This window comes from Triturus cristatus, chromosome 7 (assembly GCF_964204655.1).
Source record: "Triturus cristatus chromosome 7, aTriCri1.1, whole genome shotgun sequence".
NCBI lineage: Eukaryota > Metazoa > Chordata > Amphibia > Caudata > Salamandridae > Triturus > Triturus cristatus.
In genome coordinates this window covers 724,051,941-724,077,395 of record NC_140590.1, presented here as the reverse complement: position 1 = coordinate 724,077,395, position 25,455 = coordinate 724,051,941, and the positions used below count along the sequence as shown (strand labels likewise).

Genomic DNA, 25,455 nt, shown 5'->3' with positions numbered 1-25,455 from the left:
TGCTGGTGCAACATGGCAGATGGCATATGCGGGCTCTGCAGTGGGAGCTGAAGTTCCAGTGGGTGCAGCATCAGGACAACCTTTCCGATCATGTCCAAACCTCGGAGGGCACTGCACGACAATTGCAGTGGTGGCTCACGAATCGCGATTGGGTCAATGGCAGATCCCTCTCCCTTTCCCAACCGGAGCACACAGTGGTGACTGATGCGTCCCTCGTGGGCTGGGGAGGCCACTTGGGAGAGGCAGAGATCAGAGGCCTCTGGTCTCCGGCGGAGTCTCGGCTCCATATCAACCTTTTAGAGCTTCGGGCGATCCATATTGCACTGAAGGCATTCCTTCCCTCTGTCTGGGGAAGTGTAGTGCAGGTGTTCACGAACAACACCGCCATGTGGTATTGCAACAAACAGGGCGGGGTGGGGTCGTGGACCCTATATCAGGAGGCTCTGCGCCTCTGGACATGGCTGGAACATCAAGGCATTACCTTGGTGGTTCAACACCTGGCAGAATTCAGCCGCCGGTGCTTGATGGATCACTAATCGCATCTGCACTCGGATGTGGCGCAAGGTCTCTTTCAGCAGTCTGGAGAGCCTTGGTTAGATCTTTTCGCCACCGAAGAGAATGCACAATGTCATCAGTTCTGTGCGATGGAATTTCCGAGGCGGCACTCGCTCGGCGATGCTTTTCGTCACGGGTGGAGTTGCGGTCTGTTGTACGCCTTTCCGCCTATACCACTTCTGCCCAGAGTGCTGAAGAAGATTCGGCACGACCGGGCCCAAGTCATCCTTGTGGCTCCGGATTGGGCACGAAGATACTGGTATCCCGAGCTACTCAGCATGGTGATCGATCCCCTGATCCGACTGCCTCTTCGGGAATATCTTCCGTCGCAGGGGACAGTCCTCCACCCGAACCTGTCCAGCCTCCACGTCCATGTGTAGAGATTGAGCGGCGACAGTTGACTGCTTTTGATCTTCCTCCCGAAGTCTGTGATGTCATTCTGGCAGCCACCGGTATACGCCTGACGGTGGAACAAGTTTGTGGCATTGAACACAGCCAAGTCTGTGGATCCCTTTTCTGCCCCTCTTTCTGAGGTCCTTCAGTTCCTACTATCCGTGGCCCAGCAGGGCTCTGCTCTGGGCACTATCAAAGGTTATCTTTCGGTCATCTCCGCCTTTCTACGGCTTCCAGGTCAGCCTTCCCTTTTTAAGTCCCCAGTTGTTAACCGTTTCTTGAAAGGCATTACGCACATGTTTCCTCCCGTGCCTTTCATAATGCCTCAATGGGACTTAAATCTTGCCTTGACCTATCTGATGTGCGCTCCTTTTGAGCCCGTTCATACCTGTCCTTTACGTCGTCTTACTCTCAAGACGGCTTTCTGGTAGCTTTCACCTCTGCCAGAAGAGTGAGTGAGGTCCAGGCTCTTTCTTCTAAACCTCCTTTCCTTTCTGGTCATCCGGACAAAGTGGTTTTAAGGATCTGTCCTTCTTTCTTGCAAAAGGTTGTCACACCCTTCCACATCGGGCAGACCATCACTTTGCCCACCTTCTCTCCGGCTCCGCATCCTTCGAAAGAGGAAGAGAGGCTCCACCTTTTGGACCCAAAACGTGCGCTTTTGTTCTATCTGACGTGCACACAGCAGTTCTGGGTGGATGACCAGCTCTTTGCTGGCTATGTGGGCGCCAAAAAAGGTCGGGCCGTGCACAAACGGACCATCTCTCGGTGGGTCGTTCTGTGCATAAAAGCTTGTTATTCGTTGGCTAAGAAGGAGCCTCCTGTGGGGCTACGTGCCCATTCTACCATGGCAAAGGCAGCCACTACTGCCTTGGGACGCGGCGTTCCCTCACAGGATATTTGTCAGGCAGCTACGTGGGCCTCGCTGCACACGTTTACCAAGCATTACTACCTTGACAGTCCAGTCCAGAGAGACGGCTTCTTTGGCCGTTCTGTTCTTGGTGACTTTCTGGTGCCATCTATTCGCAGACTCACCACCGGGGTTGCTATTGCTGGGGTATCTATTCTAAGGTAAGGAATTCATCACTAACTAATGTCTCTTACGGATATATCGTTACACAAGTAGTAACTTGTGCATTTCGACCGTTGGGGCAGGAGCAGCGCAGGTATGCGACCAGCCGGCCATGTTGTCAGCGTCATCTGGATGTTATAAAAACATTGGAGGGGTAATAATGGATGACATTTTAAAATCTGATAAGATGATAAACTAAAAACTTAAAACAAATAAGGTAGTCACTGCAGTCAAATGATCTAATCTTCTTGGCATGTATACTGGTGCACTGACAGAGTCTATTCCTTAGAACAATAGTCTTAATTTATTAATTTTACTATTAATATATTCCTGTTATTGTGTTGCCTACATAAACAGTCTGCTTTTATAACCAGTAAGAAGTCTTTCTTCATTTCTTCTATTCCTGAAGTAGTCCTACTTTCATGCCAATGGGATGAAAGCAACCAAGCTTGTTATGCCACAGACCCATTTGACAGTCCCATCCTCTCATTACCATGAAGACATGAAGTTTTAAAAATGTAATTGTATGTGAATTTGGAATCCGACAACAAATACGTTTAGAAGGCAAGTAATAGTGTAATGAAAGTGGTAGCACTGCAGGTTAATAACGCTACCACATTTGCGAGGAATCATTTGCTGCTCGAGGAATGTTTATTTTTGAAACCAGCATCATGAGAGCTCATTTGATGAATTGCTTGCTGCTTGCAAATGTTCACCTTTGAATTAAACTCTGTTAAGGCTTGAGGTTTATTTATTTATTTGAAAAGGTTTATAAAGCGCGAACAAGACCCAGACGGGTATCCGAGCGCTGTACAAAGTAACAAACTAACGTTGACATGAGGAAACCGCATGAGTACAATACAATAAGGAGACATAAGAGCTACCTGAAACATAAAAAGTAAATGGGGGTGCAAGTGGAAAGTGATCAACAGGTAACAGCCCTACTAGAAGGGGCTGTGAAGTTTTAGCAGAGCACTAAGTCAAAAGGACAGCAAAATACATTTCAAAACACAATGTAAAACGATTGTCAAGCAAGAGAAGGAAGTGACTAACAAATGTCTAGAGGCTATTGCTGATGAAGTTCATCCAAGAGTAGCCATTTGACCTGTTTTTTTAAATGAAGCAGTCGAGGGGTTGGCTCTGATCTCCGTCGGAAAGGCATTCCAAATTCTTGGAGCCAGCCCTGAGATGTAGCGGTTGTAAGTTATTTGTTTGTTGTATTTAGGAGGTTTCAGTAGTATAGTATTGGAGCTCCTTAAGTTCAGACTGGAACCGGAGAGCTTGAGTTTTTTTGCAAGGTAAACGGGGGTATTGAAGTGAATAGCTTTGTCTCAGACAAGCTATTTTGAAGCGGATCCTTGCGTCAATGGAAAGCCAGTTAAGTTGAATTAAGTCTGGTGCAATATGATCATGCTTTCTGGAGCCCGTGATGAGCCTGGCAGAGGCGTTTAGAGTAGCTATTAGCGGAGCTAACCTAGTCTTAGGAAGCCCAGCTAGGGTCACCAAACCATATTCCAATCGTGAGATAACTAGGGATTGGACTGCTGACTGGATGCCCTCAGGAGGTAGGAAAGGCTTGAGGTGATTTGCGTACTTGTCAAGCGCTGTTTGCATTAGAAATATTTTGATAAATTTTAGGAAAATATACTGGTCAAAGGTAAGACATGCACAAAGGTCAAAGCAGAGGTACAGAGCAAAATTGTAAATCAATAATGCCATAACTATGCACTCCAAAATTAAATTATTTAAAGCACTTCAAGTCCAATTAATGCATGTACCGTTTACTGTTCGTTGTTGCCAAGCGTTACCATCCTTAGAGTATTTAGAATCGGGGGGGGGGGGGGGGGCAGAATGCTCTACCCTCGCAGAGTCTTGGGGTGGGATCCAGGAGCAAGGGGTGCCCAAACTGGTCTGGGGCATGGGGGTCGGGGTTACATGTGTCTTTTAGGGTCATGTCAGTTAGGTTTAGGGTCCCATTTTATCTCTTGGGTACAAACTGGCTGTCAGGGACAGTTTAACAATTTTCCCAACCCACCCACCCAGATTATAGTTTTGGTAAGGCAGGTGCGCAGGGATAGGGGTTTTTTGTTGTTCATGGTTGTCTCTTTAATGAGCAGGTGGTTTTGGCGGTTTTGTACACAAGTTAAAAAGTTATTGCAAGAAATGTTGGCCCTGTTTAGACCCAGTCGAAGTTTCGGCGGGGGTGGGGCGTGGGAGGAGGAGAAGTTTATGAATGGATCGAGAGGGCAGCAGTGCTGTATGCCCGAGGTTTGGATGCAGAGAGTTTGAGTCAGGCGAGTTGTGATTGGATTTTGTATGGTTTGGTTGCTTAGGGGAGAGGGGGAGGATGATTTGGATAGTTATTAAGATGTATGGTGTATGATGTGGCCAGATTTATTTTTAGTATGTAAGGCGTTGAGCCAAGTTTGGTATTAAAGCTTGTTTACCTGCTTCATTAAAGCGGCCTTTTGCACACTATCATGTAGTCAGTCGTTCTTGGATACGTCATCCTGCCCAACGTGGGGCCTTGAATCCAAACTAGCTCGTTGCCTGTGAATGGAAGCTGCCAATACCACCAGAATTGTAGCATGAACAATTTATTAACAGAAATTGTAGCTCAAGTAAAGTGGCTAAAACCCCAACAGCACATCCCTTTTTAACTGATTGCATAAGAATCACTTTGCTGTGTTCTCCCCCACCATTTTATAAAAGAACAATCAACTAACAGGTCAGTACAATCAAACATCATGCAGTTGATATACACATAAAAATGATAATGGCTCTCACAGTTTCGTGTTCCCATGTATTAGGAATTGCACATATAATGTTGAACAACTTGTTGCTTTACGACTATGTTAATGAATTTGTGCTGTACCCAAATACTCAAGAGCTAGTTAAAAAAAAAATTAAAAAACTCATCTGCCTAGCAATGTGCCTCTTTTATGTTTGTTTAAGCAAAGGAACCAAAGATAGACCCTTCTCAGAATATGCCTTTAGGGTCCTATTGGGACATGCCTGAATCTAATGTCCAGTTTGCAAATATTTGTAAAAGTATGTATGTGACAATTTAAATTTTCCATCAAGCTCTTATAATAGCCTTATATCTCCCCCTTTCATACATTCTGAAAAGTTTGTCAAGCCCTTTGTTTCCTATGCAACCACTTTTATTTGGATGCTTAGATCTTGTTAGTCTTCTTGAAGTTGCAGTTTATCTTCGATTTTTAGATTTAAAGAAATGTTGAAAAAAAATAGCTTTGCTTTTGTCAAATGTACTGCTTCTCTGATTCAGAAAAGGTTGCAATTTATGTGCATGTTTTCATTTATTAAGTGTTTTCTTCATATTAAAACTGTTGTCAAAGGGTTCATGGAGATCTTGTACCTGTGAAGAACTATTCTTCTGATTACCTAATTCAATATATGGTTAGGATAGGTATTTAGGATTACAGGTAAGTAACTTTTTATTCTTTTGTAAATTGTCTTTTTCAATAGTGGGAACATTAAACCTGGTATGTGGCATTGTTTTGGGGTTCGAGATTTTATCATCACTTTTTGTTTCTGTTCAACAGAAATCTTGGAGAACATGGAATGCTTTTTGAAGGAATACTCACTCTTTCCAAAAAAAACGCAAATAAATACATCCCCTACAAATATTGCATTGTACGTGGTGGGAAGAAGGAGTATGAATATATTTACAAAATGGATGCGCCAGAAGAAACTATTGTAAATCGCTGCCTGGGCATAAATGAAAAATATCTAAATAATGGAGGTAAGCCATGTGTGTGCAAATCTTCTTTGACGACAATAGGAGAGTCATATCCTGCCTGGTGTGTAGGAGCATCAAGCTATTGCTGTTCATGAGAACAGAAGCAACTGCCATACAGAGGAGTTGATGCTGTGTATATGGTGTCAGTAGTAGGAAATTATTTCAGACAAAATTTCAATATTGTTCTGCATCCTTCTGTTGTACATTAACGTGAAGTTCACATTTCACCATCTAGTTTTGGGTGTCTTAAAAATGGGTTTTAAATAAACATTTGTTTGGACAAAACCTATAGGAGTATTTTTAGAATCACTTTTTGACATTGCATGAAAACCAAACGCACACTTTGATCAGAACACCCACAGTGCACCCTTCAGATTTCTTTTATTCATCCATTTGATCTGAATTCATATATATTATTGAAGATAGTCTCTGAATAACAATGTTGTTTCCACAAAGTAGCATCAGGAAAGAACACTGAATAGCTAGCGGAGACAGACAAGTCACCGGCATGAAAGAGGAAATGCAGACCCATTCTTTTAGTTGAATGCCAGTGTCCTAATCCGTCAGCTATAGGGCATATGAGAATAACTCAATCTAATAATTGGTAAAGGCCAATCAGCACTGCATTTGAGCATGGAACCACTATTTTCCTGAATCGACCAAAATAGGGCATCCACATGTTTTTGCAGTAAAGCATTTTAGTGTAATAGTGATTGTTGTGGGTTAGCTCTTTATCACTAATGTTTTTATTAAGCCAGCTCAAGTAGGTTTTGATCACAAGTATGGTGCAGTGTATTTGGAGCCAGAAAGGGAAGAATCTCTTCAGGTTTGGATACTTTTACAAAGGGACGGTGGGTACTAAATATTTTTAAAATATTTCAGAAAGGCAAAAGCCTACCTTTCCACCAGTTGTCTTAGTCTCAAAATGCCTGTGAAATGGCATTCATGATAACCATCATTTGTTTCTGGTGTGCAAGCTGGTGCAGTTGAGAAACACATTAAATCATGAAATGGAAAGAGCAATACATAGGACCACGTGTATGAAAGTCTTTTTGCATTTGCAAATGGTGCGCTTCGGTAAAATCGGCCATTTGCGAATGCAAAATAGCCTTTCATGATGTATGAAAGGCTATGTAGTCGCAATTTTAGTTAATGGCAAAAATTGCGATTACATAAAATTGCAACTTCAGGTAGGGAATTGCAAATTGTGATTCCCTTGGCACATGTATGAGGCATTTTCCAAATGCAAACTGCATTTAGGAAAATGCAATTACCATCAACTTCAAGTCGATTGTAACCATGTGCAAACTTTGAAAAATGCACAAAACTGCATTTTCAAAGTGCATGTAGTGCACACATGACCCCATTGCATTTAGGCGCTTTATATGTGCACATTTATTTTTTTGGTGGTGCTTCAGGGGGGGCTTAGGCCCCTGGGCGCCCTTGGCTTTGCATTAGCTAATTTGCAATTCCCAATTAGGTAATCCAAATTAGCTAATGTAAACCATTCACACCTATGGACCTTCTGTCCCATAGGAACGAATGGAGTAATATTACCTAATAGCGATTCACGATTTACCGAATCGCTATTAGGTAATACTAAGAAATCGTCCTATCTTTGGCGATTCCTTACATGCATAGCATTTTGAGATTACCAAATTTTAATTCGGTAAAAATCACTATTTAGTGATTACAAAAGTTTTTTGATACATGTGTATCATAGACGCTTATCAACCACAAAGTGCACAGACATGTCTCGGCCTTTGGCTGTGAGGCTCAGAAACGAAATTCAGATATGAATCCCAACCTGTCACTACTGGAACTATGTGAAATATTACACTGGAAGTTGATTTTTCTACTCCAAAGATGTCCTGGTCTCAACTGTATTCTTGCATCAATGAGGAATAAAATGTGGTGATGCAAGTAGACTGCAGGGACACACAAGGGCCAATGTGAGTCATTTAAGCTCTTGAGTATTGATCCCCTTCTACCTAAATCTGTCTGGCAGCACAACTGGCTTCTTATATGAATGGGAGCGAGTTATACCAGATCTCTGCGTCTTGTAGACAGCAGGAGACTCCCACAATTTTATTTTTTAGCGAAGCAGGTTTAGTCTTTGGGTGATCTCAAACTACTCTCCTCTTCCATCCAGGCTGCGTTACCCTGGTCCTCACCATGCATGGCATTGTAGGACTTGAAAGCTCTGGAGATAGGCCAGTGTGCACAAACATAACCTCCTAGATAGAGGAAGTCAAATTGAAGCTTCTGAAACTGCAACCTTTGGGTGCCTGAAAAAGGTCATATTGTATTGTGTGCCAGACTGGTAGAGTGAGAAACCAGCAAAAAGGCAAGGTGAATGTAAGAAACCGATATTTGAAGAGAAAAAGGCTATTCATAAAGTGTCTAGAATGCCCACTGAAAAATGTGGCCATAGAAATTCAAGCAAGGGCAATGCTGTTAAGGAGTGACAGAGTATCAGTAGTACAACAAATACATCACTTCAGAATGAGAAATAACTTAAGAGAAGGTGGAGCCTTAGGCAGGTTTCAATGACCCTACTTTGTGGATCACCACATTCGGGCCAAGGCAGACTACCTCCCTGACTTACCCACCTTAGTGATGGACCAGGAACAAACACTGGAGAGATTTCTGTTTTTTCAAAAGATTTTGTTAAGTTTACAAGTAGTTTTCTTTATGTGACTTAGTTGTCTGTATTGAACAGATGAGTTCAAGGTCATTGAGCAAGGGCAGGGGAAGGGTTCAGTCACAATTGCATTCAAATTGCATGGATCAGGCATAATGTCATGGTGTATAGCCAATTAGAACGAAGGCTTCATATGCCCTGAAAAGCTTTCACTTCAAAGGTCTCATCTAAAGGTAAAATACTGCTCATGCACCTAGGCCACTGATATTGATTCAGAAGAGTAAATGATGAGCAGAGCTACAGGCACTTGCCTGACACATGTTTTAAACACCCCCTAAGGAAGAGTCATGGTTTCAGTTTCTCATGCTGAACTTTATTGCACATAGCTACAAACCCTTTTAATTTAGTCTTGGACATGCAAACAGTAATCCATGACTGCAGCGTTGTTGACCTGCCTGTCAGTCACCAGGCCCCTTCCCAGCAGCTTCACTCTGTAACAAAGTCAGTTTTGGAAACCATAGAAACAGGATAGCATTTCTTTTTTCCCAGCTCCCTTTCTTGTGGACTTCAGCCTCTTCCCTTTATCGAGATCTGCAGCTCTTTTTGTGTCATGGGTGAAGGAAGTGACCTAAACAGGGCTACCCGGGTCTCTCGTGGCTACCTCTCAGCTTTCCTAACAAATGAAGAGTCGGTCAGACAGTAGAGAATACAAACCAAAGTATTTATTAGTAGTACACTCGAGTGGAGTCCGGTCTGACCAGCCTCCTTGGATTGCTGCAGAGGGACTTGCCTCTACCAACTGGGTAACGTATAATGTACTTTTACAGAATCACTGAAGACACACCCAGACTGGAATTTTCCAGTTGGTAGCTGGTGAACAACGAAGACACAGAAAGATGAGTTGCGATCCCAGGACCTTGTACATGCTATCTCAGCGTCAAGGTTACTCTGCCCGCTCTAAGGGTGGGAGCAGGCCATTCTAGTGAGAAAGGTATGTGATGGCAAAAACAGTCCATTCATTAGTACAGTGTAACTCAACCTTGGAGAAATACAAAAAATATTACAGCTGCTTTCTGCTGAGGCAGACCCAGTGAGAAAGAAGTTAGCCTCGATCATAGCTCAAAATGGTGGCTGAATACAAGATGGTGCAGCAAATGCTAACTTACATAGAGTAATGCACTAGCAAAATGAATGCATGCATTTACATTTCAACAGACCCTCATTTTAGCATAAGCTAACCATAAGAAGTTGAGTAAATCGAGAGTGCAGCATAGCATATATACAACCATTATTCTCAGCGTGTAGAACACTCAATGTATTCGTCATCAAAGGAAGAAGAGTCTTCAAATATACCCATGTCTATCTGCATAAAGCTATCTATCACCTGAGTCATAATCACAGCATTAGTATCATGGATGGACGGCTTCTGCTTTGGGGTGAGGAATGGGATACAATAAGAGCAACAGGCCGGGAGACATTGTATACAGAGGCAACATGTGAAGACAATACCAGCAACTGCTGCCAGGAAAGCAAGGATTTTCCAACCCCAGGACATGAATATAGGGAAAGATCGACACAGAAACCCGGATACCTTTGGAGCCAGGAATAGCGAGGGGCTGACTGCTGGTGCCCTGCCCTGCCCTCATCCGCTCACCTGAGTGCCGCTGCTGTCCCGCTGGGTGTCCCTCTGCCGTTGCTGTTGCCGCCACGCTCTCCTGCGGCCCCGGCGAGGGGAGACCACATCTCCCAGGCGCCCTAGCGCCATCTGACGTCACCAAAGCGCCCGGAGGCGCTCAAAAGAACGCCGCTCCTCCGGTGGAGCGGGAAAGATCGACACAGAAACCCGGATACCTTTGGAGCCAGGAATAGCGAGGGGGTGACTGCTGGTGCCCTGCCCTGCCCTCATCCGCTCACCTGAGTGCCGCTGCTGTCCCGCTGGGTGTCCCTTTGCTGTTGCCGCCACGCTCTCCTGCGGCCCCGGCGAGGGGAGACCACATCTCCCAGGCGCCCTAGCGCCATCTGACGTCACCAAAGCGCCCGGAGGCGCTCAAAAGAACGCCGCTCCTCCCGCGTCGCGGGACGCGCGCGGGTGGGCGCCGGGCTAAGCCCGGGCAAAGGGCGGGCCCTCTGTGGCCCTCAGAGGCCAGAAGAGACTGGGCTGGGCCAGAGACGCTGCTCATGAACATACATGGTACAGAAAGCACCGGGTGTGGCACACACTAGTAGGTTGCCAGGACTTGGCTATTGTTTTAAAGTGTTTTCTAATATAATATAAATAGTAGACGGTGTAAACGTTATAACAATTCAGTAAGCTTTAGAGGGGGCTGTGCCTGTTGATAATATGTCGAAATCTAAGCCCCCTTCTGGGCCACGCACTTTGGATAATTACTTGGTCCAGAAGGTCAGCAAGATAAATTCTGAAAGGCGACAGTCGCTAGGGAAAATTAGTTCCCCGCAATAAGAGAGCCCTGTAAGGGGTTCATTAGCTTTTAGTTCAGAGGATGCGAACAATCATTCTAACATTATTATTCCGGATGTTGTAGAGATGGGACAGCTCGATTCTGAACAAACCACCCCCAATGAGGCAGAAATAGGAGATGGTCCTGATATGGTAGAACAATGTTTACCGATCCCCGCAGCTCGGGCAGTTAGAACATGTAGGAAACTTCCTATCAGGAAGGGGGGGATTGCGTAGTGTGCGGAAACGAGCAGCCTCACCAGTTAAAGTTCTTGAAGCAAATGTAATAAGTAAATCTAACAAGCTTGGTGTAGATGATGATATAGTAACTAACCTAGAGGAGATTATTGACTTAAAGATTAGAGGCATTATAGACCCACTGGTATCAAAAATTGAGGAATTAACAAAAGAGGTTGCAAGATTGGGTGGATTGCTTAGCAAGGCCTTGGACAATCCAGGAGAGGTAACCACAACTGCTGCAACTGACACAACTAGCAGTCAATGTAAGCACTATGTACAGGGAGACCCTTCTAAGGAGGCCATAGGAAATAAAGGGAATGGTAGTGTTAACCCCATAATACCTCAAGGGAGCATGCACTTAGGCAGTCAGGCTATGCCTGCCATAGGAAATATAAATGGATGGGAAGAAACTAACAAAAAGCATGCTGTTAATCTCCCACCTGAGTGTGCTCCTTATGTGGTGGTACTAACAAATGTACCGCCGCTTGATAATAGGGGTCATCAAGAAACACACGATTCCTTAAAAAATAAATGTCTATCTTGGCTAAATAGACAGTGTGGTTTCCCATTGAATTTCTCGGATAATGTTTTGACTACCAGGAGAGTTAATTGGATAGGGAGTGCTAGGAAAAGCTCAAAGGGGGACTGTGTAATCATAAATTTTAAACATCCACAGCATGTTACTACAGTCCTCCTAAGAGCTGCATCTCTCCCAATTTCCGATGGCAATGTATGTGCCCGAGCACTAGGTTACTTTTATAATCATCTTAATGCCAACCGAAGGGACAATACTAGAATCTCTACTTACCCGCCCACCTCTAAACCTTATTTTGATATTCCCACACAGAACAGATTTCATGCACTTAGTTCCCTGGACTCTAATGATTGACGCATACAAGAGACGGAGATATGTTTAGTAAGGGAGGAGGGACCCGACGGGGATGAACATATGCATGACTGTGCTCCTGAAATAATATCTAGGGACTCAGGGTATGCGCCTAATCAGAATGAGGCAGAGAATATTCACGAGGGAATTGTGAATATATGCAATATGGGCCAAACAAGTGGGGTTGGCAATGCTGAGGGAAATGTCCGAGGTTCTGCCATTGGGACTACCGCCAGAATAGGTACATGTTCCAGACTGGTGTGCTGGAATGTAGCTGGTCTGAAATCTAAGAGCAGACACCCTGGTTGGGAAACTTTTATTAATAGGTACGATATTTTATGTTTCCAGGAAACCTGGTGCAAAAGTAATATTGACTACGAAGGATTTGTTTCATATAATTTACCAGCATATGGAGAGGGCCCGGGAAGAGCTAAGGGGGGTTTACTCACCCTTGTATCGGTCCACCGACAAATACTGGTGATAAAATATGTACCGGTGGGTGATCTAGTCCAGATGCTCTGGATCCGTGAAGGCAAAAGCCGTAATATCCTTCTGATCAATTATTATAACAATATTTTTGATAGCACCAGGGGCAGAATAATAACCGATTTGGCCAATGCTATTGATACCCTGAGTTTGGATTCCAATGTTGTATTTGATATTATTTGGTGTGGGGATTTTAATACCTCACTATGCGAATTATTATCTACAAAGGCCTGTGGGGTTACTAATAATGCTAGATGGGAGGTTCCACACTTTGGTCACGATATGTATGGGGAAAATGTGAACACATTAATGGGGTGCCTTGACTTGGAAATTTTGGATTGCTGTAGGGACAGTAATGGTTTACCTGTCCCTACATTCAGGAATTGGCGCTCTAACTCTGTGATTGACCATGTGTTGGTATCTTCTAGTATTGTCGACTGTTTTGCACCACTGGAAATGGAAATAATGGATACTAGTGACCACAACTGTATTATTGTGACCATGACTCTGTGGGAGGAGAATGATAGAGAGGCAGGGACCACAGTTGAAAATATAGAAGCCCACCGGGCTAATGGGGTAAGGCTCAGGTGGATAGGCGCAAAAGCATCCGAATTGACTGCATCCATCATAATGACGAATTTAGTAGACATTGTTTTTATTTTAGAAAATAGATTGGATCATGAGCGGGTCTTATCTAGTTTTATAGGAATCAACAATGCCATTAACGCAAAGTTCACAGGTGGTAACGGGTGGTACAAAACCTGGATTTGTTTGGTTTGACCAAACCTGTTCTGCTGCTCTGACTAACCTTAAGCAGGCCCTAGCAATAAGGCCTAGGGATAAAAAAATTAGTAATAATACTGAGGTCAGAGTATAAAAATGCCTTTAAAACTAGGAAGATGGTTCTTCAGCATCAGGCCTGGGATTCTCTTAACCAAGCGGCGGAACTCTCTAATGGCACGTTATTTTGGGCAACAGTCAACTCTCCATTCCTTAAGGAGACAAATACACCTGAGTTAACAGCAAATGTCTCCTGTGAAGGTTGGATTACCAATTTTTCATCTATCTTTGATTCAGGTAAAAATATTAATGCTGGCTCACATAGATTGCCTATATTACCACTTGAAATCTCTGTGGAAGAAGTTGAAAGGGGGATTAGGGCAAGTAAGGGAGGAAAGGCCTAAGGCCCGGATGGGGTTCCAAGTGATGTGTACAAGGAAGCACCGGAAGTGTGGGGCCCCTTGTTGGCTGCTGTTTTCAATGCCGCGGTTTGTACAGAACCTCCGCCGACCTGGGAGGAGTCTATTATTGTACCAATATACTAAAAAGGATCCAGGTCTGATGCTAAAAACTACCGACCAGTTTCATTACTGGATTCTTCCGTAAAAGTTATGAGCAGGATTATGCTGGTAAGACTGGAAGAATGGGCAGAACAGGATGGTATTTTGGCAGATAGCCAATATGGTTTTAGGAAAGGCAGGGGTACGCTCGATCAATGCATTAATTTAGAATTATTGAGTTCGAGGCATGTGGGCTGCTGAATTCATATCTGTGCATAGATCGCCGCCTAGTGTTGGGTCCGGATGTTTGCACGTTGTTGTCCTGGAAGAGTCTTCGAAGTATCCTTGGATAGGTGACTCCTCCCCTGGACTACAGTGCGCATGGGCATCCTCTCCATCCTCAGATTGGTTTTTTCCGCCATTGGGTTCGGATGTGCTATCTTAGCTCAAGTTAGGAAAATATTTTGTCGAGGCCAAAAGGCCTTTAGTTCGCGTCGGTACTGTTTATCGATCGGTTTTCAATACAACCTTGTTAGTTTACTAACTTTCAGCACCGACTTTTTTCGCATTTACCTGTCCATCGACTACTTCGACGATGGAATCGAGGACGCCATTCAAAAGGTGTCCGGTATGCAATACGAAGTACCCACACATCGACGTCCATCCGGTGTGCAACAAATGCCTTTCGCCGGACCACGACGAATCGACATGCATGGCCTGTGCCCGGTTCCGTTCCAAGAAGACTCTACGGAATCGACGAGCGGCGAGACTCGAGGCGCAGCACGCGGCACCGGCCCCAACAGACATCTTCGACGAGGCCGAAGACGTCGAAGAATTGGAAGTCTTGCCCTCCAGTCCCGTTTCCGAACACGAACCCGGATCGGACGAGGTCGACGAGTCACTCTTCCACAGAGGTGAAGACGACACCGAGGTAGGAGACGACGAGGAGGACTTAGGGGCCGAAGAGAGTAGCTCCAATGATGAACAAGGCCTACCTGTTCAAACCGAAGAAAGCACAGTACCACAGCCTATGGCTCCGGTCGAGGGATCGCCTTCGGGCCTTACCCGAGACCCATCCCGCAGTTCTTCGGCCCCGCCCTCGGGCCCGGCCTCGGACGTTCAGCGGCAGCCATTACTGCTTAAACCAGCTGGTTTCCCTTCCATAAAACCGAAACCGAAAGCTGCTCCGGTTCCTACGAAACCGGCGCTGGTCGGATCAAGGCCTTCCACGCCTTCGACGCCAGCGCAACGCGTCGGCACCGACCGCACCAAGAGAGACTTCGGTGCCGAACTTGAAGCGGGCGACGTCTGAGTCGACAAACGGAAAAAGGCCATCGGCGCCGACAAACTTGCTCGGCTCCCGGCACCGACGCCACTGACACCGAGGGCCGCACCGCCTGCTGCGTCTCGCATCGCTCCCTCGACGACACCAAAGCCTCACGCATCGAAGACGTCGACGGTCATCTCCGCACCTCGACTCGATGAACCACCGGCGCCGAAAAAGTCCACGGCCGCCTCTACGAACCTGGTCGGTGCCAAAGCCTCAAAGGCGCTCCAAGTACGACCTGGTGCGACACAAAGCAGCAAAACCAAGGCTGCCCTCCAGGACCCGTCGGGTTCCGGTCCGATCGAAGTTCCAGCAGCCTCTTCGGTGCCAGCCAACATTACCTTCGGCTTGCCTCCGTCAACAATCCCGAAAATGTTCCAACTCAGGACACGGGTCACCCAGACTACGATTACACCTGCTGAGACGTCTCCGTCACGTGTCATCGACGCCGACACTGGCAGGATGATTCTCCACGAACGAAGGATAACTTCGGAACCGCCGTTGGACCCTTTCAGGATCCCACTAAAAAGGAAGCTGCCTATAGAATCAGAACCTCTCCTTTATGAACCTTTCCACTCATCCTACCAGGATCCACACCTGTTCTCCCCCCACCGCTCCGACACGGATGCGTTGGAGGACTACATGGATGACCAAGTCCCCTACCATGGAGACACAGACCCTGATGACCAGCAGGACCCTGATCACACTTGGGGCGACCCTGTAGACCCAGGTGCACCTCTCGATGCACAGGACCCACAACTCTGAGGCAAAATCATCTCCAACGGAGGATACTGCGGCGTTCAACGCTCTTATTGAACGTGCTGCAAATAACCATGGGGTACAGCTTCACTCTGATACCATCGAAGATGACTTTCTAATGGACACTTTTGCATCCTCAGAAAGGCACGTAAAGACTCTACCAATGTTGAAGGGAGTCCTCAAACCAGCCAAGGACATTTTCAAGGAACCCACCAGGGCACCAGTGATAAACCCCAGGATTGATAAAAAATACAGATCAGCACCTGGGGATCCTACTTACATCAGAGGCCAATTACCACTAGACTCCATCGTCGTAGCGAATGCTCGCAAAAGGGCACACTCGCAAACGACAGGTGACGCTCCTCCCCCGGACAAAGAGTCCAAGGTGCTAGAGACCTCTGGCAAGCGAGTTGCCGCCCAAGCTGCCAACATATGGCGCATAGCCAACACTCAAGCGCTCCTCGCTCGCTACGATAGAGCGCACTATGACACACTGGAGCAACTACTTCAACATCTCCCTGACCCCTACAAAGAAGGTGCAGAAATTCTTATCAGAGAGGGACAGCTACTCACAAATGCTTCCATCAAATGTGCACTAGATGCTGCAGACACGGCTGCCAGGGCAATAAACACAAGCGTCCTGCTGCGACGACATGCCTGGCTACGAATCTCAGGATTCAAGCCTGAGGTACAAAACAATATACTCAACCAGCCCGTCAACCCCGACTATTTATTCGGGCCAGAGGTTGACACCACCCTCGAGAAGATAAAAAAGGACACGGACACTGCAAAGTCCATGGACGCCCTCCAAACTCAGTCCTTTCGGAGCGGCTCCTTTCGTCGCCCCGGAAACAAGGGAGCAGGTAGAGGACAGGGGTCACAACAAACGTATAACAAAGGCAATACACAGACCACCTACGATAAAAACACCCGAGGTGGATATCGTGGCTCCAGTACAAAGGGCAGAGGACGTGGCTACGGCAACACCAGGTCCTCCCCCAAGAACAAGCAGTGACGCCCTCTTCCTTCCTCCCGACCACATAACACCTGTCGGGGGAAGGCTACAAAGGTTCCTGTCCACGTGGAACTCCATCACCACGGACAGGTGGGTCAAAGATATTGTAAAATACGGTTACTGTCTGGAGTTAACCTCCACTCCACCCACAATACCACCAAGAAACCGTCCTATGTCCTCAGAGCACTTAACGCTCTTACAGCAAGAGGTGCAAAGTATGCTTCTAAAAGGCGCTAGTACCCATCCACGAGCAGGGTACGGGGGTGTACTCCCTCTACTTCTTAATTCCAAAAAAGGACGGGTCGCTCAGACCTATATTAGACCTGAGACCCCTGAACCAGTACATTCTTTCAGAGCACTTTCACATGCTCACTCTACAGCAAGTCCTTCCGCTTCTCAAGCAGGGAGACTTCCTAGCCACACTGGACCTCAAGGATGCGTATTTCCACATACCCATCCACCCCTCACACAAAAAATACCTCAGGTTCACTGTTCAGGGGCAGCACTATCAATTCAAAGTCCTTCCCTTCGGCGTGACAACAGCGCCCAGGGTTTTCACGAAGTGCCTAGCTACGGTGGCAGCACATCTACGGAGGCAGCATATACACGTCTACCCCTACCTAGACGACTGGCTCGTTCAAGCGAAGTCAGCCCAGCAATGTGCAAGCCACATGTCCCGCACCATTCACCTTCTTCACAGTCTGGGATTCTCACTAAATTACCCAAAGTCCCATCTCCAGCCCGCACACGTACAACAGTACCTAGGTGCGACTATAGACACTCTGGCGGCCACAGCTCAGCCAAATTTAGTGAGGATCAACAGCATACAACTGCTGATCTCCAAGTTCAAACCCAATCACTCACTTCCAGCGCGAGTGTTTATGCAGTTGATAGGCATGATGGCCTCCTGCATCTTCATAGTCCCGCACGCGAGATTACATATGCGTCCGCTTCAGGAGTGCCTAGCACGTCAGTGGAATCAGGCTCAAGGACAGTTGAAAGACCTAGTGTTGGTGAGCGGTCGGGCATACAACTCTCTGCATTGGTGGAATCCACAAAACCTTTGCAAGGGCCGACCATTCCAAGAGCCTGTCCCACAGATAGTACTGACAGCGGACGCGTCTCTCCAGGGATGGGGAGCTCATGTACTCCACTACACAGTGCAGGGACTATGGACGACACAACAAAAGAAGATGCACATCAACCTTCTGGAACTGATGGCAATCTTCCTGGCCATGAAGGCATTCAAAGTACATCTATGCAACAAGGTCGTGTTGATCCGGACGGACAACATGACCGCAATGTACTACATACAGAAGCAGGGAGGAACACACTCTCCACAGTTGTCTCATCTGGCTCAGAGCATGTGGAAGTGGGCCATTCAAAGGAACATATTCCTCATGGCGGAACACCTCCCTGGCAAGGACAACCAGATGGCGGATCTGCTCAGCAGACACAGCCACCAGATGCACGAGTGGGAGTTACACCCATCAGTACTCCAACCGTACTTCCAGCAGTGGGGTCATCCAGACATAGACCTATTCGCGACAAGCGAAAACGCAAAATGCCAAAGCTTCGCCGCCAGGTTCCCACATCCGCAGTCGCAGGGCAATGCGATATGGATGAACTGGTCCGGCAGATTTGCGTACGCTTTTCCCCCAGCGCCGTTGATACCGCTGGTGGCTCGCAAACTCAGACAACACTCCCTGACACTCGTCCTAGTTGCTCCCACGTGGGCACGCCAGCCGTGGTACACCACCTTCCTCGAACTTTCCGTGGTGCCGCATCAAAGGCTGCGGATCAAACCCGCGCATTTGACGCAGAACCATGGAGAGATTCAGCACCCAGATCCGCAACAGCTGAACCTGGCGATCTGGCTCCTGAAGTCCTAGAGTTTGGCTATCTCAACCTGCCACCTGACTGTATGGACATCATCAAGGAGGCCAGGAGACCCACTACAAGAGCTTGCTATGCAGCCAAATGGAAAAGGTTCGTCATTTATTGCGGTAATAATGACATTAACCCGCTGGACGCATCCATCCAAAACATCATCTGTTACCTCTTACACCTATACCGATGCAATCTGGCGTACACCTCTATATGTGTCCATTTGAACGCAATATCAGCCTATCTGCAAACCAGGCAGCACCTCTCACTATTCAAAGTGCTTGCCATCAAAGCATTCTTGGAGGGACTCAAACGAGTCATTCCACCAAGCCACCCACCGGCCCCAATGTGGAACCTCAACTTGGTCCTCACACGCCTGATGGGTCCACCCTTTGAACCTCTACACTCATGCGAGATTCAATTCCTTACCTGGAAAGTGGCCTTCCTTGTAGCGATCACTTCCTTAAGAAGAGTTAGTGAACTCCAGGCACTAACCGTTCAAGAGCCATTTATACAGGTTCACGCCAACAGGGTCGTACTACGTACCAACCCCAAATTCATGCCCAAAGTAATATCGCAGTTCCACATGAATCAGACTATTGAACTGCCCGTTTTCTTCCAAAACCCACAAACTGTTGCAGAAAGGGCACTACATACACTAGATGTACGGAGGGCCCTCATGTACTACATCGACAGGACTAAACCCTTCAGGAAGACAAAACAACTGTTCGTTGCCTTTGCCCCACACCACAAAGGTAACGCCATCTCCAAAGCAGGGATAGCCAGATGGATAGTTAAGTGTATTCAAATCTGTTATCAAAAGGCAAAACGCACATTAACTATTCCACCACGAGCCCACTCAACACGTAAGTTGGGGGCTTCCATGGCCTTTCTAGGAAATATTCCCCTGCATGATATATGCAGAGCAGCCACATGGTCCACCACACACACATTTACAAAACACTATTGTGTAGATGTGCAGTCAAAACAGCAGGCAGCTGTAGGACAGGCTGTTCTCAAAACACTTTTTCAGACCGCTGCAGCTGGCACGGGTAGCCGCCGCTAATAGAGGGCACTGCTATGTATTCTATGCACAGATATGAATTCAGCAGCCCACATGCCTCGAACTGAATATGCTACTTACCAGTATGCATCTGTTCTTGGCATGTAGGGCTGCTGACATTCATATCGCCCTCCCTCCTCCCCGGCGCCTGTCGGAGCTGCAGCTCTCAGAATTACTGCAAAGCATGGTCATCACTTTCTGTATCTACTCCATCACTGCCACAATGGCGAAAAACAATCTGAGGATGGAGAGGATGCCCATGCGCACTGTAGTCCAGGGGAGGAGTCACCTATCCAAGGATACTTCGAAGACTCTTCCAGGACAACAACGTGCAAACATCCGGACCCAACACTAGGCGGCGATCTATGCACAGATATGAATGTCAGCAGCCCTACATGCCAAGAACAGATGCATACTGGTAAGTAGCATATTCATTGGGAAGTATAGTGAAGCCAAACCTGGCCTTATATATTTGTGCTTTGCTGATTTAAGCAGCGCTTTCGACATTGTTGACCACTCAATTTTGTGGTCAACCCTGTTGAAATTGGGTGCGCCAGAGGGCATAATTTATTTTCTTGCCAGGATGTATGAGAGATTAAAAACATGCGTACGTTTTGGTAGGAAGGGAGAATGTACCCCGAACTTTAGAGTAAAACGAGGTATAAGGCAGGGTTGTGTTTTAGCTCCTCTTTTATTTATTTTATTTATTAATGGAATTGATGCTATTTTAAAGGAAGTTCATGCAGATGCTCCCATGATCAATGGTGTTTCAGTACCGGTGTTATTATACGCCGATGATGCTGTGTTGTTGTCAAGAACTCCGATAGGGTTGCAACGACTGATGGATAGTTTTGCCTCCTTTATTGACAACAAAAAATTAGTTATTATCCCCTTCGATGCTCATGACGGAACGGTTCCGTCATGAGCATCGGTTGAGCTGTGCTCATGACGGAACCGTTCCGTCATGGCCCCGCCCGCGCTAGAACCCTTCAGCACCGCGGGGGAATCCGCGCAGCGCTGAAGGGGTTAACAAAAGCAAAACGTACACTATGATCTGTGGCCCAAAGAAATCTAAACATACAATGAAAGGGTTTTTTATTGACAATGTAAAAGTACAGCAAGTGGACAAATTCTGTTATCTAGGTATAACTTTTTCTAGTGACAAAAAGTGGACACATGAATTTAATAACATACGCAATAAAATGGCTAGAAATGCACACGGAATTTTTAGATTTGCTCAGAAAATTGGGGATCGTAGGACCAGAGACATGATAAAAATTTATCAGGCGAGATGCGTATCAATTGCATTGTATGGGGCAGGAATTTGGGGTTATTGCTGCGCATATAAATTGCAACTGGAAGAGAATTCTTTCCTTAAAAAACTTTTATGTTTACCCACATCGGCCTCTAATGCTTTGAGCCATCAGGAACTATCTGTGAACTATCTACTTGACCTCTTGTCACTTAGACCTCTGATGATTTGGCGGTCTATTTGGTTGAATGAGGAGAAGTCCTTTACTAGGTCTATTATCCAGGACTGTTTGCGATTAGACAAAGCCATAGCAATACCCTGGATTAAATACATTATTGTGTGTTTCTCAGATATTTTTAACCTGAATATTGTAACTGATCCGCACGCTGTTTTAATGATCCCCAAAGTTGAGTTAAAAAGGGTCTTCCTAGCTTATGCCGAGAGGAAGAGAACTGTTATTGCTGGTACTCTGTCCACTGTTATGTTTTATAACAGATATTTATCTATGGATGGATTTCCTGTCTACTTAACCCTTGTCACCAGGCCGACACACAAATTTGTGCTAACCAGACTCCGATTTGGAATAGTGCACTACCTGGTGGCCCATCCGATAATGAAAAAACATCCATTAGGGCCTTGTAGATGTGACGGGATTTCCAAGCAGAGCACAATGCACTTTTTACTATTTTGTAAGCTGTACTCTAATTTTCGTATTGTCTTGTTTAAACCCATGTTTGTTAAATACGGAACACGTACGGTTGAGCATGCAATGAAATTGATTTTTAACTTACAATCTAGGGATGTCTGTTTTTATACCGCCACTTTTTTAAACCAATGCATCAATTCTAGGAAAAACATGTGTTTTTAGCTGTTGAAATGTAATTTTAGTGTGTAAATGAGATCATTGTTTTAACTAATCATAGTGTTCTAAATGTATTAGTATGTCTGCTACAAGTCGTTCATATTTTGTATATTTTGATTTTGTGATTGTGTATGCTTTTATGGTCATTAATTTGTACTGAATAAAGCTGAATTGAATTGAATTGACATGAATATACCCCAGAACCATTCAGGGTATGTCCAGGTACCGTTTTCTTGGTGTATATTGGATGAAAGCCTATGCAGCTTCTGTATGGTGGCATATACATTGGGGAGATGTGGTCCGCGATGTATACACAACATCTACTACCTATGACAGGACAGGCCCCTCCCGGGTCAGCTAGGATGACCTCTAACACCACCCGTTTTTGTAAAGCAACAAGCCTCGTAGCCTGAAGCTCAGCTGTGCTATTCGTCAGAATCCCTGCTGTCGAATTAATGACCCCTTCGACAACTCTCATGGCGTCTGTGAATTGTTGCAATTCGGTATCTGTCTGATCTATATCTTCTGTATTAATAACCCTTCTAACTTGGGGTAAGTATGCACTCCTACGCTGCAATCGATGGTCCTTATGGTAATTGGACGGTGCTATATACAGTGGGGGAAGAAGAAAAGAGAGAGAACATTTACCAGACCACCCCCTAGGAGCCACACAAGCTTGGGATCCACAAACAAAATAGACATTATATGGCGGGAGCAAAGGCGGGCTACTAATCGTACTCTGCGTATATGTGTAATTGCAATTACTCTCTCCCACTTTCACCTTCCCAATGCCCTGAACACAGAAACCAGCTGTTGTGTTGACTACTGATACTGGCATAGCTTTGTCCATAGTAATATTGAGAGTTTGGAAAGATCTGAAATATTCAGTGGCATTGAACCCTTGAAAATCTAACATATCATTTCAAAGCCATGTTTCGTTCTGTACCTGCTCATTTACATTCATGCAAGCTGTTGGAGACAATGTACCAGGAGTCGCTTGTTCTCTCAACCCCGCGGGAGTAAAACCTTGATGGAAATGTATATATTCTGTAACAGTGCGGGAGTCAGCAGACGTCATATTTATAGCAAAGAATCAAAAGTGATAATGCACCATAGTAAATATTTCAAACCACCCCTCACAACTTCCGAGATAGGATAATGGCATTGATAAAAAAATATTACTCTAATGTGAAACAGAGGGGAGCAACCCACAGATCCAGCAATTTGTGTCATTATTAGTATCATGGGCCTGATGCAACATTTGTAAAAATACATTGTCTATGTATGTTTTCCGGTGTTCTCCTTTGTGAGGATTTAATGTAACAAACGTGTTCAGGGGGAACAGGTGTTTTCCCAACCAAAGAGCATACAGAATACTTTTCCTCTAAAAACCAAGATATCCCTAATACAAACATTATTGCAATTGCAACTATTACTACAAATACGTTTTTGCTTTTTTAAGCCAACTCCGCTCTGGGCGCGGAGGTGAAAATGGCTGTTCTTCCTCAGCAATGGGCCAACCAAACGGATACATTGCTAAAAGGAAATGCAATAATACTAATAGCAAAGGCAAATGTTCCCAGTGTCCTTTAGAGCCTCACTGGTAGACTTATATTGTTCATCAACGTTAGCGCTATTGAGCACACGCGGTGGAGCTGTACGATCCTAGCTCTTGGAGAAATCCCACATCGCGCAGAATACCTTACCTCCCTCCAGGGAAGCATGTTCAGTCTATCCTGTCCAATGTCCGAACAATGCACCAATCTAGCCTTTCCCCAAACTACGGTGGGTACCATATGCAAGGTACACCCAATCCTGCCCAGTCCATCCCCACTAATTTGACTTCTGCTTTGGTGCACTGTTTCTCCGTCGGGGCACAAATTGTACCTAGCTACTCCAGGCACAGAGGGGACAGGAAAAAAGGGGTTCAGACACAGAGGGGCCAGTGGAAATGGGCTCATCAACAGCTTTGATCCCTGGGGGCACGGCTGCATTTAGTACCTTATTGTCCTCTGCTTCCATTTGGGTCCAGGTGAGCTTAGTGTCCAAAAAGGGGATGAATCGTGGGACTTGCTCTCATTCAGAGTCCCCTATGCCATATTTGACCCATTGATCGTAGGTTAGAGGCAGAGGCACTCTGCAGCAATGCTGGCTGTGAATCAAGTTCTTTCGGCCGGCGACTTTCACTGCGGCGCGGGAGGCAAGGAGCACCTGGACTGGTCCCTTCCACCTCGGCTCAACTCATTTTTCTCTGAAAGTTGCAAATGAGTACGAAATCACCAGGCCGAATATCATGTTCTGGCCCCTCGGGTACTGGCGGGAGAGAGTCCTGGATCTGTTGGTGAATAGAATGCAGACTTTCAGTCAACTCATACAGATAGTCCACTAACAGAGGATATTAAATTTCAGAAAACCTACGAGGACGTGGGACGCCCCCATACATTTGCCGGGCGCCCAAACACAACCTCGTAGGGTGAAAGTCCTGTTCTAGAGTGCGCTGTAGCTCTTGTAGACAAAAGAGCTAATGGTAAAGCATCTGCCCACTGCAACCCTGTGCTCTCCTGAATCCTTGCCAATTTCAATTTGAGAGTACCATTGTTCTTCTCAACCAAACCTGCTGTTGAGTTGCAGCATGAAATTTCTGTCTGCTATCTAGTCCCTCACAAACAAATTGAATAACTTTCGCGTTGAAGTGGCTTCCGTTATCACTCCAAATCAAACGGGGCAAGCCGAAGCGAGGAGAGAGCACTTTTGCACTCTCTATCGCGGTGTTTTCTTTCGTGGGGTAAGCCTCAACCCATTTACTAAATGCACTAAGAAAAACCAACACATATTTCAAGTTGTTTACTCGACCCATCTCTATGTAATCTAACTGGAGGACCTCAAAAGGTAAAGTGGGAGGTGCAAAGTTACCAGGTGACATAGGGGTACCCTTTCCAGGAGTGTGCATCATACACACCATACGGTATTTGATCAACTTGGGGTCAGTCTTTGGGATGTTATCATTCTGCCATACAGGGTTTAACAACTTACAAATACCTTTAGCACTAATGTGAGCAGGCCTGTGTGCCATGGTGACTACGGAAAGAACATATGCATCTGGTAGCATCCATCTCTGCTTTCCTGACTTAACAGTCCAACACCCATCCTCATCCAAACGTGCTGCGCTTTCCTGCCATATCGCTAATTCCTCAACAGTTGACTCACTTTGTATCTCCTTGACATTTTCCAGCGTATCCTCAAACATGGTGACCTCCGGCACCCACCCAGCAGGACCTGCTACAAACATCTTTTTCATCCTCGTTCGAGCGGTCTCCTTAGTTGTCTGGTCTGCGAATGCATTCCCCTTACCCACATTGTCCGTAATTACCTTGTGGGCGCTGCACTTTATTATCACTAATTTCTTGGGGCGTGTCAAAGCCTACAAAAGCCTATGTATAAGAGGGCCATGTTGTATGTTCATCCCATGGGAAGTGAGAAATCCCCTCTGCCCAGAGCAGCCCAAAATTATGG

At 45.9% G+C, this 25,455-nt stretch overlaps 1 protein-coding gene across 2 annotated transcripts in view; it reads left to right on the top strand.

Moving 5' to 3' along the window:
• Window positions 1–25,455, top strand: part of RNF213 (ring finger protein 213) — a 2,329,248-nt gene that overhangs the window by 365,788 nt on the left and 1,938,005 nt on the right. For both annotated transcript variants that reach the window (XM_085617427.1, XM_085617426.1), the window contains exon 6: window positions 5,587–5,786. In XM_085617427.1, coding sequence (XP_085473553.1) covers window positions 5,587–5,786 — 200 coding nt within the window. The remainder of the gene's footprint in view (window positions 1–5,586; window positions 5,787–25,455) is intronic.